General features: G+C 42.8%; 1 protein-coding gene across 1 annotated transcript in view; it reads left to right on the top strand.

The window, feature by feature from the left end:
* The window catches only part of LOC124795788 (sodium channel protein Nach-like), a 136,986-nt gene that overhangs the window by 98,094 nt on the left and 20,362 nt on the right, over positions 1-18,530 (top strand). Inside the window, exon 7 of the mRNA XM_047259869.1 lies at positions 17,752-17,985. Coding sequence (XP_047115825.1) covers positions 17,752-17,985 — 234 coding nt within the window. The remainder of the gene's footprint in view (positions 1-17,751; positions 17,986-18,530) is intronic.

Raw genomic sequence — 18,530 nt, 5'->3', positions numbered from 1 at the left:
CTTAAATCTAACTAACCTAAGGACATCACACACATCCATGCCCGAGGCAGGATTCGAACGTGCGACCGCAGCGGTCGCATGTCGACACCCTATAGAGTATGTTGGGTTACAAAAGCGGTATGTGGACGAGCTTTAACCTGTTGGAACACACCCCCTGGAACGCTGTTCATGAATGGCAGAACAGCATGAATCACCAGACTGACGAACAAATTTGTAGTCATGGTGAGTGGGATTACCACGAGTGTGCTCCTTTTGTTATAGCAAATCGCGCCCCACCTATAACTCTAGGTGGAGGTCCAGTGTGTCTAGCACCGCAGGGCCGCAACTGGCTTCCTTCTAACCAAAACACGGCCATCATTAGCACCGACGCAGAACGAGCTTTCATCAGAAAACGCAACAGACCTCCACCCTGCTCTCTAATGAGCTCTCCCTTGGCACTATTGAAGTCGCAAATGGCCGTGGTTTGGGTTAAGTGGAACGCACGCCATAGGGCGTTTGGTTCGGATCTGTACCTGAAGTAACCGTCTTATAACAGTTCGTTGCGTCACTGTCGTGCCAACTGCTGCTCAAATTGCTGCTGCAGATGCAGAACAATACGTCAGACCCATACGTAGAACACGATAGTGACACGTGGCCGTCCGGAGCCCGGTATTCTTGCGACTGTAAACTCTCGTGACCACCACAGCCAGCTGTCATGTACAGTGACTACCATTGCTGCAATCTTTCTGAAGTAGCGCAGAAGGAACATCCAGCTTTTCGTAACCCTGTCACACAAACTCGTTCAAATTCTGTGGTGTTGATGGCTCAAATGACTCTGAATACTATGAGACTTAACTTCTGAGGTCATTAGTCCCCTAGAACTTAGAACTACTTAAACCTAACTAACCTAAGGACATCACACACATCCATGCCCGAGGCAGACTGTAGCGCCTAGAACCGCTCGGCCTCTCCGGCCGGCTGAGGTGTTGATAATGGCGTCTTCGTCACCTTAAAGGCACTCTTGATTAACATCAACTCGCTATGACCAACCTCAAGGGTAACTAACGCATACTACCGTTACAGTTTGTATTTAAAGCAAACATGATTTGCATACTCACAAGGGCGCTACTAGCGCCATTCGTATGCGACCGTCGCGAAATCTGAATAGACATCATCTTCATGATATAGAAACACTCTTACCAACTTTCATTTATGTCGCACAACTCCTTTTTGGTTTCGCGATTTTTTCCGTCATTGGATACTCTTGAAACGTAAGTACTGAAACACAAACTGTAGTATTTATGAATACATACACTGTGTGATCAAAAGTATCCGGGCCGGCCAGTGTGACCGAGCGGTTCTAGGTGCGTCAGTCTGAAACCGCGCGAACGCTACGGTCGCAGGCCCGAATCCTGCCTCGGGCATGGATGTGTGTGATGTCCTTAGGTTGGTTAGGTTTAAGTAGTTCTAAGTTCTAGGCGACTGATGACCTCAGATGTTAAGTCCCGTAGTGGTCAGAGCCATTTGAGCCATTTTTGAAAAGTATCCGGACACCACCAAAAACATACGTTTTCCATATTAGGAGCATTGTGCTGCCACCTACCGCCAGGTACTCCGTATCAGCGACTCAGTAATCAGTAGACCTCGTGACTGGGCAGAATGGAGTGCTCCGCGCAACTCACAGACTTCAAACATGGTCGGGTGATTGAGTGTCACTTCTGTCATACGTCTGTAAGCGAGATTTCCACACTACTAAACATCCCTAGGTTCCTCTTTCCGATGTAATAGTGAAGTGGAAACGTGAAGGGACACGTACAGCAGAAAAGCGTACAGGCCGACCTCGCCTGTTGACTGACAGAGACCGCCGACAGTTGAAGAAGGTCGTAATGTGTAATAGGCAGACATCTATCCAGACCATCACACAGGAATTCCAAACAGCACCACGATCCACTGTAAGTACTATGATATTTAGGCGGGAGGTGAGAAACCTTGGCCGGCCGGAGTGGCCGTGCGGTTCTAGGCGCTACAGTCTGAAACCGAGCGACTGCTACGGTCGCAGGTTCGAATCCTGCCTCGGGCATGGATGTGTGTGTTCTCCTTAGGTTAGTTAGGTTTCATTAGTCCTAAGTTCTAGGCGACTGATGACCTCAGAAGTTTAAGTCGCATAGTGCTTAGAGCCATTTGAACCATTTGAGAAACCTTGGATTTCATGGTCGAGCGGCTGCTCATAAGCCACACATCACGCCGGTAAACGCTAAACGACGCTTCGCTTGGTGTAAGGAGTGTAAACATTCGACGATTGAACAGTGGGAAAATGTTGTGTGGAGTGACGAATCACGGTACACAATGTGGCTATCCGATGGCAGGGTGTGGGTATGGTGAATGCCCGGTTAACGTCATCTGCCAGCGTGTGTAATGCCAACAGTAAAATTCGGAGGCGGTGGTGTTATGATGTGGCTGTGTTGTTCGTGGAGGGGGCTTGTACCCCTTGTTGTTTTGCGTGGCACAATGACAACACAGGCCTACACTGATGTTTTAAGCATCTTCTTGGTTCCCACTGTTGAGGAGCAACTCGTGGATGTCGATTGCATCTTTCAGCACGATCGAGCACTTCATAATGCACAGCCTGTGGCAGAGTGGTTACACAATAATAGCATGCGTGTAATGGACTTGCCTACACAGAGTCCTCACCTGAATCCTATAGAACACCTTTGGGATGTTTTGGAACGCCGACTTGGCGCTAGGCCTCACCGACCGTGATCAGTACCTCTCCTCAGAATGGGTTACCATTCCTCAAGTAACCTTTCAGCATATGACTGAACGTATGCCTACGAGAGTGGAAGCTGTCATCAAGACTAAGGATGGGCCAACACCATATTGAATTTCAGCATTACCGATGGAGGACGCCACGAACTTGTAAGTCATTTTCAGCCAGATGTCCGGATACTTTTGATTACATAGTGTAACAACATATGCGCAAGCTACATAAGACTTCTTTGACAGAAGTATCTTAAAACAATTTAACATACAGTTGGCTAGATCTCTCCCCAACACGTGGACATCGTCAATTGAACGTAACAACTTCGTTCACATGGACTGGTTTTGGACGATCCCTGGCAGCTGAATTGGAGGGGTTCCTGTTTGTTTGACTCATTCCCGATTATAATCGACCCTAAGCCGTGTTACATGTTCTCTCTAAGAGCGAAACCCTCTGTGACCAGTTTAGAGCCCGAATGTGTACTCGTCAGAGCACTGTTCTTCCGTCAAGTTGGCGTATAGCACCACGCCAGACATCTTCTCGCCCTCATTGCGCCGTATCAATAGCTCAGAATATTGACCTCTTTTACTACTTCTCCTTCTTCTTCTCCGTCTTCCTCTTCTTATGCCTTTGTGCCGAATCGGGGTAGGGTCTATGTCAGTATCAATGGATATGCCATGGTTAGTTTAAGGGGTGGCTGGATGTCCTTCCTGTCGCCACCCCGTTACCTCCCACGACGGAATACGTGTTTCCCAATCGCCTAAGTGTAGTGTTATTCATGTGAAAGTGAGCGAAAGTTTTTCTAAATGTTTGCGAATCGACTAACTGGAGCGTAACTTGGGTACCAGCCCGGTATTCACCCAGCCGCTTAAAAACAACATGAGGATTGACCAGCACACTGACCAACGTCATTAATCCTCCATGGGCATTCAATCTGGGTCTGGCGCAACCCCCAGTCGCCGAAGCAGCGCTTTAACACTCACGGCGGACACTGGCAGATATTGGCCTCTGTTACTACGCTCCCATTACAGTGTTTGACAAAATACCAGAAAGCTTTCTCCTGCTTCACAAGACTACACCGTCCTGTCACATTAATGTGAGCACATGTCAGAAGCCTGAACAGCCACCTTCTGCTGCGCGGACCGCAGCGAGGCGCGCAGAAAAACAATCAATGATTTTCGGGAAGGTACCGAAAGGGATGAGGAGGCATACTGATTCCAGTGCCGTGACCAGCTGCCCAAGGATTCTCGGTTTTCGATCCGAGGCGCGAACGGCCCGGTCGAGATGGCCCCATAGATTCTCGATTGGACTTAAATTCTGGGTGTTTGGTAACCAGGGGAGTATGGAAACACATCCTAGTGCTGTTCGAACCACGCGTGTACGCTGAGAGTTGTGTGACACCGTTCATTGTCCCGCTGGTAGATGCCATCGTGCCGGGCAAAAACAAATTGCATGTGGGAGTGGACATGGTCCACAAGAATAGATGCATATTTGTGTCGATCCATTGTGCCTTCCAGAACAACGAGATCACCCACGGAACGCAACTAAAACATTCCCCAGACAATAACTCTGCGTCCTGAACTCATCCAATGATTTTTGCAGAGGGTTTGCTTTCAGACGTAATTCATCTTAAAACACCACGTGTCATCACCCAGTTGACGTCCAGTAGCGGCACTGGATGCACTGGATGCATTAACTAGGCGCCTACAGCGGAGGACCATACGCAGCAACATTCGCCAAATGTTCATTGAGGCTCCCCTTGGCTCATATATGTGGTCACTTGTTCAATAGCTGCACGTCTGTTCGCCCGTACGCATCACCGTAGCAGTCGTTCACCTCTGTCGTCCACGGTCCTTTGTGCACCACAATTGCCTCGACGCCTGTTTTGGGTAGCGCCAATTTTCCATGCACGGTATACTTTAATCATGGCAGCAAGCGAAAAGTTTACAAAGGTAGCCATTTCAGAAATGCCTTCACCCTTAGCCCGAAAGCCAATGACAGTGCTTTTTTGGACGTCAAATAAATCATTCCATGTCCGCATAACGACAACGATTGCACTGTTTCCCGCGTCCTCATGACACGCTTTATACGTTCTCCACTGCCAGTGCTCCCACCTGTCGTCTGTGAGTTGTTATTGCACGATGACGTCGAACGTTGATGGTGGTCACATTAACGTGGCTGGACGGTGTATGTCTTCAATAGGAATTGAGGTAGAAACTTGTGGTGAATTTTAACGTACGCGTCGTAACCAAAAGGTTGCCTTAGTGTCAGTTTTAATTTGCTAGTTCATCTGCTTTCCGAGAGTCTTCCTGGTGTAGCGAGCTTTCTTGTTAGCTCGTTCATCATCCAGTGTGCACTAAATCTAGATGGAAATAACACTGCGCAAACGGCTTTTTGTGTGCTCCGTTTCAACGCTTTCTATTGAGTTACGACTCTGTTGAGTGATTTTCGTCGTGTATACGGCAACGCACCTCCTACAGCAAAAATCATTCGACGATGGAATCAGCAAGTTGCAAGTCACTGAATGCTTATGTAAGTGAAAACCCCAGCCGATCCCTTGAGCTCGTTCGAGACGTAGAGCACACTGAACAGATTTGCACATAGTCTACAGAAGTCTACTCGTCGTCCCAGGCTGGAGTCTATTTCTCCTTATGTGTCTGCATGACGTGTTTTGCGGCGATGTTTCTCTCTGAAACCATACCGTATTCAGTTGCTACCAGCACCTAACGATGGTAATACACAACAGTGTGTTGAGTTTAGTGAATTCATTCTGGGCGTGCAGATGGAAGATCGCAATTTCAATTAACGTTTGGTGTCAATGAAGATGCTACGTATCATTTAAATGGAAAAGTGAATCTACACCACGTAGGAACACGAGGAACACAATCGTCATTTGCCACAGTCGAGCACCAGACGAACTCTCTTAAGGGTCACGTGTTGTGTGCCATTTCCTGGGGAAAGATCTAGGGCCCATTATTTTTGTGGAAAAGTTGGTTACAAGATTCACGCACATGGATATGTTGGTGATCTGGCTTTTTCTGCAATTACGAGAACATGTCAACAGTTTCATTTTTCAGTGGAATGGGGCACCCCCGCACTAGCGCCTGCATTTAAGGCCACGTAATCAGCTAAGTAAGCGACCGACAGCGCATGACATGTGGATGTGCGACATCCCTGCTGCAAGCAACAGTATGGGTCTACATCCTCCAGTGTCCTTCGTGTGAGTGTCAAGCTACGAGCTGTAAGTCCTGGTCAGCTATTTCTAATAAATGCCGCCCGTAGCATACAGAATATTATAGCTCGAGAGTAAGGCAAGAAAATAAACTTTTCTTAGGAAAATAAAACGTTAAAGGAGCGCTTTGCATGAAATTCGCTTTGCATGAAATTTACGAAGGGAGGAATCTTCATGGAGAATTTTATAATTTATATCATCAACCACGAACACCATCAGAGAAACTCTTCGAATATGTCAGGATAAGCGTAGATACGTTTGACTGTCTCATCAGTGAATTAAAAGCGAGTGTTTCCTACGTGAACACAAACTTTCAGCAGCCAATAAGTGCAGAACAATGACTGACTAAGATCAGTAAGAAAAATAAGTACGTGGAGTCAGTGGTGTAGCGTTAGTGTCCAAGACATTTAATCTGAGTTTTCGTGAGTCCCAGGTTCGGGCATTGTTACTTCTTATATTTTAACTGCCTCAGCTATAATCCTATCAACTGTTCTGTGTCATAAGTTTTATCTGTACTCTTTATGATGCATTTCAGAGCTATTTTTAAGGTCTTCTCAAACTACTTTAAGTGTATACATACCTATCCCAATATATAATACATATTAAAATCCTAATAAAAAATTCAACAGCCAAGGAATTTTATTGATATTTGATTGTTGGGAACGTAATTCATCATCAGTAATTGTCTATACCAAGTGTTTTCATTAATGTAAATAGTCGGTGTAAATACAGCATGTAAAATTTTTTTAAGAAAGAGATCGAATATTTTGTGGAATTATTTGTCTAAAAGTAAGAAATAACCCCCCCTCCCCATGAACCTTGCCGTTGGTGGGGAGGCTTGCGTGCCTCAGAGATGCAAATGGCCGTACCGTATGTGCAACCACAACGGAGGGGTATCTATTGAGAGGCCAGACAAACGTGTGGTTCCTGAAGAGGGGCAGCAGCCTTTTCAGTAGTTGCAGGGGCAACAGTCTGGATGGTTAACTGATCTGGCCTATTAACACTAGCCAAAACGGCCTTGCTGTGCTGGTACTGACAATGGCAAGGAAAGCATTTCTGAAGAAGAGAAATTTGTTAACATCGAAGATAGATTTAAGTGTCAAGAAGTCGTTTCTGAAAGTATTTATATGGTGTGTAGCCATGTATGGATGTGAAACACGGACGATAAATAGTTTGGACAAGAAAAGAATAGAAGCTTTCGAAATGTGGTGCTACAGAAGAATGCTGAAGATTAGGTGGGTAGATCGCGTAACTAATGATGAAGTATTGAATAGAATTGGGGAGAAGAGGAGTTTGTGGCACAACTTGACAAAAAGAAGGGACCGGTTAGTAGGACATGTTCTGAGGCATCAAGGGATCACAAATTTAGCATTGGAGGGCAGCGTAGAGGGCAAAAATCGTAGAGGGAGACCAAGAGATGAATACACTAAGCAGATTCAGAAGGATGTTGGTTGCAGTAAGTACTGGGAGATGAAGAAGCTTGCACAGGATAGGGTAGCATGGAGAGCTGCATCAAACCAGTCTCAGGACTGAAGACCACAACAACAACAACAAGAAATAAAACTGATTGGAATAACATTTCAAGCCCCTCATTTGCTGCACATGATTTCGAGCATCATTCAAAGGAATGTCAAATGTTTTTCCAGTAAATTTTATGTCTTTTAGAGATATTTCACAAAGCATTTGAAGGATTTCTTTCTCGTTTTGTTTTTTTTTTTTTATTTTCAAGTTTCATTCAGAAAGCATGATCTTATTGACAACTCATTTGCCTTCGTAGCCTCTTATGTTCTTGAAATGTTCTATTTTTAGTACTTTATTCAAAAGAAGCCTTTTGGCAGTTACGTATCATACCAATGTGTCTTTTCATGAACAAAAGCCCGCCGCCGTGGCCGAGCGGTTCTAGGCGCTGTAGTCCGGAACCGCGCTGCTGCTACGGTCGCAGGTTCGAATCCTTCGTCGGGCATGGATGTGTGTGATGTCCTTAGGTTTAAGTAGTTCTAAGTCTAGGGGACTGATGACCTCAGATGTTAACTCCCATAGTGCTTAGAGCCATTTGAACCATGAACAAAATAGCTAGAAATCAACTGACGTTCGAGGAGTTACAATACCTGCACCGTTCACAGCTACCGCTGTGGTATAAGTGGTTTGAGGACGTTGACATTCTCACTAAAACCGATAACCATTGCAAATAAATATTTTATTCGGGTCAAGACTATTTTTACCCGAGTAACTTTCCGGTAATTAAATATTTGTTTCCAAAGCTAGACCTCATGTTGGTCAGTTTTACCCGATTTCCACACACTTAGTTCGGCTATGAAAATTCGGACAAAAAACCATTGTGTAATTTATAGGGAGTCTTGTTTTCGCTCCGCTCAAAAATTTGACAAAGTGTTAATCATACGGAAGAACACTCCCTCTTTGCGTACTGTCATTTTTAAAAAAATCTCTTTTCCATTTCTTGAACGGTTTACGAAATATGACGATATTTATAACCACATGATTCCCGATGCACAGAGATAGAACCTGGTGCGCCACGCACGACCCGTCCGCAAGTATGTAATACAGAATCTTGAGAACTAAGAGAGATATCGTTGATCTCCAATTTAAATACAATTTCGATATGGTGGTTACGTTTCATATGCAATAATGTTGACCTATAATGAATTACATGCAAAGTCCACGCAGTGCGTTTTTACCTCTACAAACTCTTATTAAAAATTTCGTGCAGTTACTTACTTAGTTCCCTACAGCACAGTAACTATGTCTTACAACGAAAAGAGATCAGTCCTTTATCGAGCGAAAATATCAAGCTGTAAGACAAGAAAGAATCCAGGTTTTTTATTAAATAGTTTTCTTAAAATCAGATGATAAGTACAGGGTGTCCCTTACAAAACCAGTATGCCTGACGCGAGAGATTCAAGTAACAATTAACTAAGTAAATCAGAATAGACACTTTAGATACCTGTTTATAAGATATACTAGAAGTGGTGGCCACGGGAATCGAGGCATCGCTGACTTCATGTGATGGCATTACCAGCAACACGCCCTAATACTGGAGTCGTGATATTAATTTCTCTAGTAAAGTTCTGTTCAAGGTCGTCTTATGTGCGAGGAATGTCAGCATACGCTTTGCTTTCTAGTGTGTCGCTTGAATAAAAACCACACGCTGTTAAGTCCTGGGACCTTTGGGACCAGATATCTCTACTGACAAGTCTGTATTCAGAGAACACGTTGGTGACGTGGTCACACTTTTGTTGGATGTGTGTGCGGTTGCTCAGTGTTGTTGGAATATTGCATACAGCTTCTCTGCGTCTGTTAACTGTGCGCACAAAAGGCCGAAGATCTCTAGATATCTGACACTATTTAAGGTGTAACTGAAAAATATGGGGCCAATAACGCGCTTACGGGACAACGCACACCAAATGCCTGCCTACCTTCTCTGAATGAAGAGGTTCTTCTGTCCTGCGACCAGTACTTGCAAACTGCGAGCTTTGACGGACAAAAAGGAGGTAATGGGCTTCAGGTATCGAACTCGGCTATAAATAGGAGCGTGAGACTAACAAAGGTTCGCAGTTTGTTTGAAGTCAAGACAGCGAGTACACATTATAGCAAAACTCGCAGCACCTGAAGAAGACGGCTGGGTCGATCGTCGAAACGTGCATAGAACACATGAAAGTACACTGCTTATCGTCTGGATGTTTGTCGTGCGTCCGGTGGAGGACAAACTAACATTTGTAAAACATAAATGAAAACTTAGATCCGAAAAACAAAGTCTAAAAAGTCTCCCAAGGTTATATGTTCGTGCAGGTAAAAGATATTCCCTTTAAAAATAGAACGCTTTTTTGGAAATTAAAAACTTTGTATCCTTTGTGGAAGTTAAAATTTCCTCCAGTTTTCTGTCTTTGTTCGTGTGGGAGACACTGTTCTGAAATCGGATAATGGTGTTTAAAAACCTTGCACGTATATACCACTTGGTAACGCCAGGTAACGCCAAGTACCGGGCAGCTATGTGCCGGTACCGCCTTGCTTTGAATAACAAATTTCGAACATCGATCACATACTGAATAGAACGCCGCTCTCAATTGTTCTTGTGTATACTGCCTGTTCATAACTACACGGTTTACGAGCTGCAGCCATAGTGGCGCCCTCGCTAACAGTTTAGAATCAGCAACATAACCACACTAGCTTGAGAATACCTTGTCTGTAAATCTTCTGTCGGAACCCACTGCAATTTTCCAGAGAGATCAGAAGAAATGACTAAATTTTAACGATTGATAGGAACAGTGACTATAAGTATCCTGTCTCGCCTATTATGCCATCGCCATGCAGCCATAACAGTCTGGTGCAGCATGAGATCTTTTCTCTGGCCCTTACACAAGTTCATAGACATCTCGACATTCATTGTCAAGTTTGTCATTCTACTTCTTTTATTGGTGAGTTTCCTATTCTTGCGTTTTAGATCACCATGAATAAAAAGGTAGTCATTTCCATTTTCTTTTGTAATACTTCATCTACTGTTAGAGTTTCTTCTTTCTTTCCATCTTCTGGGGCGTACACGCCTATTACCGCTGAACACTTTCTGGTTCTTTTTTTTTTTTAAGTCGTGCTATTATTCGTTCGTAGATGTCAACGTAATTTCACTTTTTTTTATTGTCTACAAGGACTGCAACGCTGTAATGTGCTGTTGCGCTCAGACCTACACCACTATATACATATGTAAAACATAAACATGTAGTTCTTCCACACCTCTTTTTCGGGCCTGACCTATGTTAATTTCGTTTTTCCTATTCCCGTTCGTCCCAAGTGGGCATTTTTCAATGAATCTATATTTCCAGAACTTTCCATGCGTTGCTCGTCGTAAGACCCATCCGGTTTAGACTGAGAATTCCATGTGTTGAAACTTCCGTTGGAAAAATCATCGATATGTAGTTAGGTAAGCAGGTAGTGGTCGTCATGAGATCAGTTGGAAAAGTTACCGATATCTAGCTAGATAAGCAGGGAGTGGAGCCGCTATCTTAGGCCTCCTGACTTGACCTTTTCTGTTGGGGTTTCTTTCCCAGAAAAGTGCCCTCATTTAGACTCACTTTTCACGATCTACCTTTAGCAGTACTCCATATGGAATACATTGTCCTCGGACTGTGATGTGGACGTGAAAGTGGATTTGCTGATAGAGCTGCTAAGAACTTGTAGCCAGAGGTTTCTCAGAGCTATGTTGTCCAACTCATCTTGCGTGAGGTAGAACATTTGAGATCATACGAGACTCTCGTTTCTAGTTTTTTAATATTTTTGAGATTTATCCTATATCTACATCTACATCAAGGATTGGACCTTTTGGTTCGTTCCGTCCCCTTCAAGATTGGACAAGCCATCTATTCACTGATTTTCCTAAAGATCTTCTGCCTCTTGGTTTATATTGTCTTATGACTTTAATGATTCTTCCAACTGTCATACGGTCCATACGTTCTTTCCATCTTCTGATATTGTTTTATTGTGTCAGTTAAGTTTTACATATTCGGTCAGCTCGGATGTCATTATCAAAGTAATTCCATCCGTGTACCTAAGGAAATTCATTTCACATTTTTCTACTCACTTTTCATTTCTCTTCTCAAGAGTCCAATTTTCGCATCCATATAGCCATAACCTTAGAGAACTTTAATAGAGTTTCTTCGATGGCTTTCTTTTCCAATGTTCTCCGTAAAGTTCCACAGACACAGCCAAATAGGTCTATCTTATTCTGTATTTCATTGTTTACCCTGTATGTAATACTACACCATAAATATTTAAATGTATTGACTTGCTCTATGATCTGCTTGTAAATTTCAATCTTAACTCGCATGAGCTGATGTAAAAAAGTACCACTGATTTTGTCTACGTGATGTAGACGTTCAGATTGTATCCTCTCGCTATTTTACTTAAATTAAAGACAGCTTCTTGTTAGTCATTTTCATTCTGACTAATAATTACTTGGTTGTCAGCAAAAAGTAGTGTGCTAACATCCACATTGTTAATTTTAAAATGTTTTATTGTCTGTAACCAAGTTCTGGTTACACCCTTGTCTAACCACTTGGTTAATTTCAGCCATATTATGTCCGGCGCCTGCTCTTTTTATTTGTATTTTATTCATGTACAAATGCTGTAGAGCTCTTATAAGATGAGATGAAATTCCTCTGTTTCTTAAAATTTCTCACAGTTTGTTTCGATTTGCTTCATCAACTACCTTTTCGCAGTCAGTGAAGGCAAGAAAATTTGGTAAACTGAATTCACGATGTTTTTCTATTAGTTGTGTCATGGTGAAGATATAGTCTGAATATGATCTGCTTTTCGAAAACCATTTTGGGCGTCAGACAGTACAGTTTCAGAGATTAGCGATAGTCGTTTTGTTAAAATTCTAGCATACAATTTATAACATGAATTGAGAAGACTAATATCTCTGTAGTTCTGACATTCGTGTATGTTCCATTTCGTATAAACTGAGCATATCTGGGCTACATTCCACTTTTAAGTTACCAGTACGTTACCACTTCACCAGTACATGTTCATAAAATCAAGTATTCTTATTTTTGCAATATTTTGTGCATATTTTATCAGTTTTGTATTGGCTTTGTCACACCCTGGAGTCTTGCTGTTTTTGCTTGACGTTATTGCATCTTGTAGCTCCTCCAACGTTAAGTGCCCATTCCTACCTGGTTAAGACAGATTCATCTACATATTTTGCGCACCCATTCAGAGTCTTTTATAGTATTGTAACTAATTAGGTTCATATATTGTGTTTATTTGCAAACTGTCCTCATTTTGTTTAAATATTACAGTATGTCGCATGCTTCATCTTTTCTTCCCCTTACGTCATGTTCAGTGTATGTAATACATTTTTCCCAACTGTGATTTTTTTACTTATATGAATTTTCTTTTGGCAGGAACTGATTTTCTTTTATAATCTAGTCTCAGATCTTGATACTTCAGGAAATTCAAGATTTTTAAGTAGGCATGTTTCTTATCTTCAACTACAATACGGACTACGTATTTAATCGTCCCTGTATCACAGGCCCTGTTTGAAAAAACTTTTCTTTGTTGTGCCAAGCGCTTCTGTTGTTGCTTTAACTAGTGCTTCCTTTACATTATTCCTTCATATTGAGATTTATTATGAGATAAATTTGCGTCATTTTCTCCACCCCTCCCCATTCCATGAAACCAGCAAGGGCCCCCCACACCCTTGGTTAGACCTGGGATATACTCTTGAGACTTTTCGTATTATACTTAGGGGAGAGTCGGTTAAAACAGGGTACTTAATAAACAAAGTGGCATATGTAATGAACCATGTCTACCAATCTGTTGAGTTTTTTAATGTCCAAACTGTCTACTTACAATTGGGCATGGAAAACATACATTTTAAAAAATGCCTCATCACAGAAAATAACTTTTTACACTTGTGTCAGCTACCCCATTATATCAGACTAGTTGAATAAAACAGGGTACTACATTATAATGAAAATTTAAAAAAAACTCCATTTACAAACCCTGAAAATCACTTCATGTCCAAAAATCATATTTATCTGGTTCATCATCATTATTAATGCCGGCGCAGTGTTCATGAGCCCATTCACTAATAAGACTTCACCCAGCCTTCTTCAGACTTAGAATTGGAGAAAAGTTCATTACAATAAATGCAAGCTGTATTATTATCTTCTCCTTCCTCTTATGACGATATGCTATACTCCTGTACTTTTCCAACTTTCTTTGCTTTCTTCTGTCCAGCATTTCTGACTTCAGTAGGCCTAGAACTGTTAGAATGTGGCACCATTTGAAGTTTCCTTTTGGGAGTCTTCCCCTTTTTCATAGAAGACTTCAGTTCTTCCTTATAAGGTGGACTTGTAAGAACAGCTGCCTTTCCTCTTCTTCTATCAGATTTTTGTTCCTTTCTTTCAGCTATCGGCACTGCTTTTATGTCTTTTATGTCAGTGTCTCTTGTTTCAGCAGGCTGATACATCCAATCACGGAAAATATCTGCATCCAGTGGGAAGATCCCAGTTTTACGGAATGGATTTAGAGCAGTCTCAATAGAAGCAGCTTTCATGAATGCTGTCCCATACAGCCCTGCAACTTGATTGATGGTTATCACTCGTGCAGGATGACACTGAAGCCACTTCCGAACGTCTTGAGAGTAATAAGTACTCAGTGGGGCCTTGAAAGCAACGTCCAGGGGCTGCATTCGGTGGGTGTAGTGTGGGTGTAAGCATAAGAGATGAACACGGTTTGTTCTAGCCATATCAATAAGTTCCGTACTCTTTGTGCGTGTTGAGTGACCACCCAACAGCCGAACGACGGGTTTCACTGCAGTTGGTTTAGGAAATTCAACAAATCGTTGAAACCACTTCAGGAAAATTCCTTTCTGCATCCATCCGCTTGGGTGATACTCCGCAGTAGATCCTGGCGGAGCATTATCCAGCAGCTCAGGCTTGGCTCTTTGTCTAGGGAACACAAACATTGTGGGCATATAAATTCCAGAAGCTCTGATACAGCCTACAGCGGTCACTAAGATGCCTCTCTCCGCAGAAACCAAACCGCCAACTTGAAGTTGGTAAGCACCTTTTGATTGCTTATTAGGGACTTGTTATTCCTGTCTCATCCGCATCATAGACCATCGGCTGTGAAGTTGTACCCATTATAAAGTTCTAACAGCAAACCAAAGAACTGCTTTACCACTGCACGGTTAAAGCCCATTGCTCTGGCAAGAGATGTTGGCTCGGCAGAACGCAGGCTTATTTCCGGATTCCTCTTCAAAAACGAATAGAACCAGCATGCACTCAGTCTTGCTGAAGTTACGTGGCATGTTCTTTTTGTCTGCCAGTTCGAAAGCAAGACTCCACACCTCATCGATGGTCAATCCAAACAATCTGCTTTTATTAACAGGATATATTCAGCCAGTTCATTTTCCTGCTCGTGATTAAGTACAGGTTTGTAGCAACCTAGACTTAAAACAACAACAACAGTAGCAATAATAATAATAACTGAAACAGTTTAATTAATTTCTTCTAAAATAGTAAATAGGCCTACCCTAGTTTGTAGCATCCTCTAAACACATTCCACTCCGGGCCTTTTTTAAGCGTGCTTCCAGAGTACTCTGAGGAACCCTGAAGGACTTTGACGCTTCCAAATAGCCCATTGTTTGGACCAACTTTCATACTCTCTTGACTCCATGACTGTTAATTTTCCTTTTATAAGGAGCCATAATTATGGCATAATTTAAGTCAGATCGTGTGAATAACAATAATAATAATAATAAATTTTCTAATTGAACAAACTAAATAAACAATTTGAAAATCGCAAACGGCTATTTTTAAATCAGTTCGATAAAACGGGGTATTACCCTGTTTTATCAAACTTAGTAGCACCGTGTTTTATCCGACAACGACATGTTAAGAACAAGTTGATTTCAACAGCCCCTGAGCGGGACAAGGATTTTGAAACGCTCAATGATCTGTAGTGCAGACGACGTTTAACTTATGTCATACTTATTTTACAGTCTTCAAAATAGTGTCTTGCAAATATAAACGCACAATTCACAGTCGAATATTACAACAGAACACAATATATTTTTCCACCGAGAGAACTCTGAGTTGCTTTCAACAGACTGCAGCTTGTGAGGTAACGGGCAAGTTGTGGCGCCCTGGAAATAGAAAGTTGGGAGTTGTGGCCGCGCGGGGGCCTCTCGGCAGCCGCAGCCCGGCAGCAACCACGTGGTGTCGAAAGTTAGGGGTAGCCCCAGCTCGTGGTCCAGCTGCGTGGCTGGGAATTCCATGATGACGTTGTGTCGATGAAGGAGACACGCCGGGAGTGCCAAAGATGGCGGACTTTGTGAAACCTTAATGGCAGACATTTCACATTTCGTATAGAAGTTAATAGTATCCAGATGAATCATGTTACCTCAAAAAGAAACATGTACATTACCATTATTTGCACGACGATTCTGATGGTGTAATCAGATTTTCAATACCTTTATTAGTTTGAAGTTTAGTATCTGACTGTAAATTATTTTCAAAATGTAAACGGTTCATCCGATTGCGTCGATCGACGTGTCTTTAGAAAGCTATTAGTGTGATCGTAAATTGGCATAAATTACAGGCATGTAACTTGAATAGTACTTGAGTTATTGGAGGTCAAAGTGGCCGATTACTATCGATGGCATCAGATCATAAGCACTCCACAGTTACACGAAAAAACGGTAGCAGCATGCTTATAAATATATTTATTCTTCTATGCCTTTGTTTATGTCTGATACATACTATTCATGAAGAAATTGGTTAAATATTTACTGTGTTTTAGAAGGCACAGAGACATTAGGCTACTGGCCTATCTTTTGTTGCTATTCCTTTGATATATGTTTATTTAATTGTTTATGTATTTAATAATGTGTGTTAGAGCGTGTTTATGGTCCAGCCATAGGAATATTTATTTAATTTCAAGTTATTTAAATGTAAATTCAGTAGTTGTAAAGTGTTTCAATATAACTGTATGTGTGCGTTGGCTTGAAGACAGGGCAAGACCGCTCTAGCCAATCACAGCGATCGTTCCAAAAAGGACACGTGGAGAGACTATATGGAAGTGAGGGGGTACGGGAGAGGACACGAGGCAGTGTGGAACAGTGCGGCGCGAGGGACAGTCGCACAGGACACAGAGAGTGCTGGACACGAAGAAGCGATGGACAGTCGCGGGAAAGACTTGGAGAGTGGAGCAGTTCGTGCGTGGTTGCGGGAGATTATTTTGTAGTGCCGACTTGTGCACATGTGAGATTTCTGTGACTTCTGCAGTGAAGACGTAGTATGCGTTTAGAAGTGAAAATCTCGCGAGCCATGTTGTTGCTCATAACTGATTACGTGAAGTAGGATCTATTGTTTCTCTGTTATTCAACTTATATTTTATTTAATTGCTGGACCATCGACACCAGGAAGTGTTTTGCAGAAATGAATCACATTCTCAAAAGTACTTCTACTATCGTACTCATCATTTAAAGTCGTTAAAAATAGTGCCTACAGATTTTATTTAATTGCAATCTTTTGTTTTATAAATTTCTACGTTACATTCGCAATTTCCGAGTGATAGGAACCTTCAACATTCGATTCATATGTATATTCATATTGTATACTGTAGACTCAGCAGTATTTGGCTTGTAATGCGGCAACTACACATCCCAGCCCCTAGACAACGAAACCAGCCAAAACTTTCAATATTTCAACTCCGAGTCTGTGGGTGCGTAGTTGAGGGCCTGACCACACCATCAACATTTCATGTATGTTTTTGAAGGGCCGCAAGCTACTCTAAGAATGAAGGTCATCGAGTGGCAAAGAGGTTACTATGTTTACCGGGAGTTGGCAGCACATGTCAGACGAGAAATGTACGATACCCTGTTTCATCAGACTACCCGGTTTTATCAGACTCTTCTCTACTCAATGGACATACGTTTCGTTGTTCCAGCCGTCGCTCCAAAGACTGGTTCCATGCTGTTCTACATGTTTGCCCTGTGCAAGCTTCTTCATTTAAAACTACAACTCACATTCACTGGAGTGTTACTGTATTCAAGCCCTGATCACTCTCTATTTCTACTCTCTACACCTCCCTATATTCCCGAATTATCTAGTCCTTCATGCCTCGGGTTGTATCCCGACATCCAACTCCATCTTTCCGTTAAGGTGTTCCATAAAATGACATAAATCAAGACGAATGGCAGTGTCACAGTATTGAGACGGAGGTCCCGGACGGCCTAACTTGTGCGTCCGGACTGCCGCAGGAGACCTGCGGTTCTACCGCGTGGACGACGGCGGCGCGCCAGAAGGCGGGCAGTCGGCGGGCGCGCTCAACTGCTCGTGCCTGCCCGACTGCCACGTGTACGCGTACGGCGTGGACGCGCGCTACGAGGCCAACCCCGCCATACGCTCCGACGCCTACCTCGACGTCTACTACTCAGAGTCCGCCGCCGTCTTCTACCTGCGGGAGCTCACGTTCGACGCGGCGCAGCTCATCGGTGAGTTCCCTGCGGTATTACGCCAGCCACTTTGCTTCGGCATACTGGGAACCTAGCTGAAGCACAACTGTCATGGTCCTTGATCTGAAAACGAAACGAAAACACGTATGAGGTTCACCGTTTCTCAGCAAGATGGTCTTTACTTAAAGATAGGGTACATTTAAACTGTCACATGAAGAGAGGAAATGTCAAACGTTCTGAAGTGCCAAATCTCGCATTTAGCATGAGGATCAAAACACAATGTATCTGTTTCTGTACGTAACATACTTGTATCTATAAATTGGGAAGGTATTCCGATATCACAAAATTCTGCTGCTCGTATCACTGCATAAAGTAATAAATTATAAATTAAATATACTGTAAAAGAAAGTTCTAAGTGCTATACCAGGGAAGTAACTGGTTCTAAGTACTGTAGTGGTGTCTGACACCAAATTTAGTGCCAACTTCTGCCACCGAATGTATTAGGATGACCAAATGCAGCGGGAAGACACCAAATGTAGTGGATTGGTGCCAGGACGTAGAATGTGCCATATTAAAACTTGGCG

Source organism: Schistocerca piceifrons, chromosome 4 (genome assembly GCF_021461385.2).
Source record: "Schistocerca piceifrons isolate TAMUIC-IGC-003096 chromosome 4, iqSchPice1.1, whole genome shotgun sequence".
Taxonomy (NCBI): Eukaryota; Metazoa; Arthropoda; class Insecta; order Orthoptera; family Acrididae; genus Schistocerca; species Schistocerca piceifrons.
Note: the sequence above shows the minus strand (reverse complement) of the source record. Positions and strands in the feature narration are given on the sequence as shown.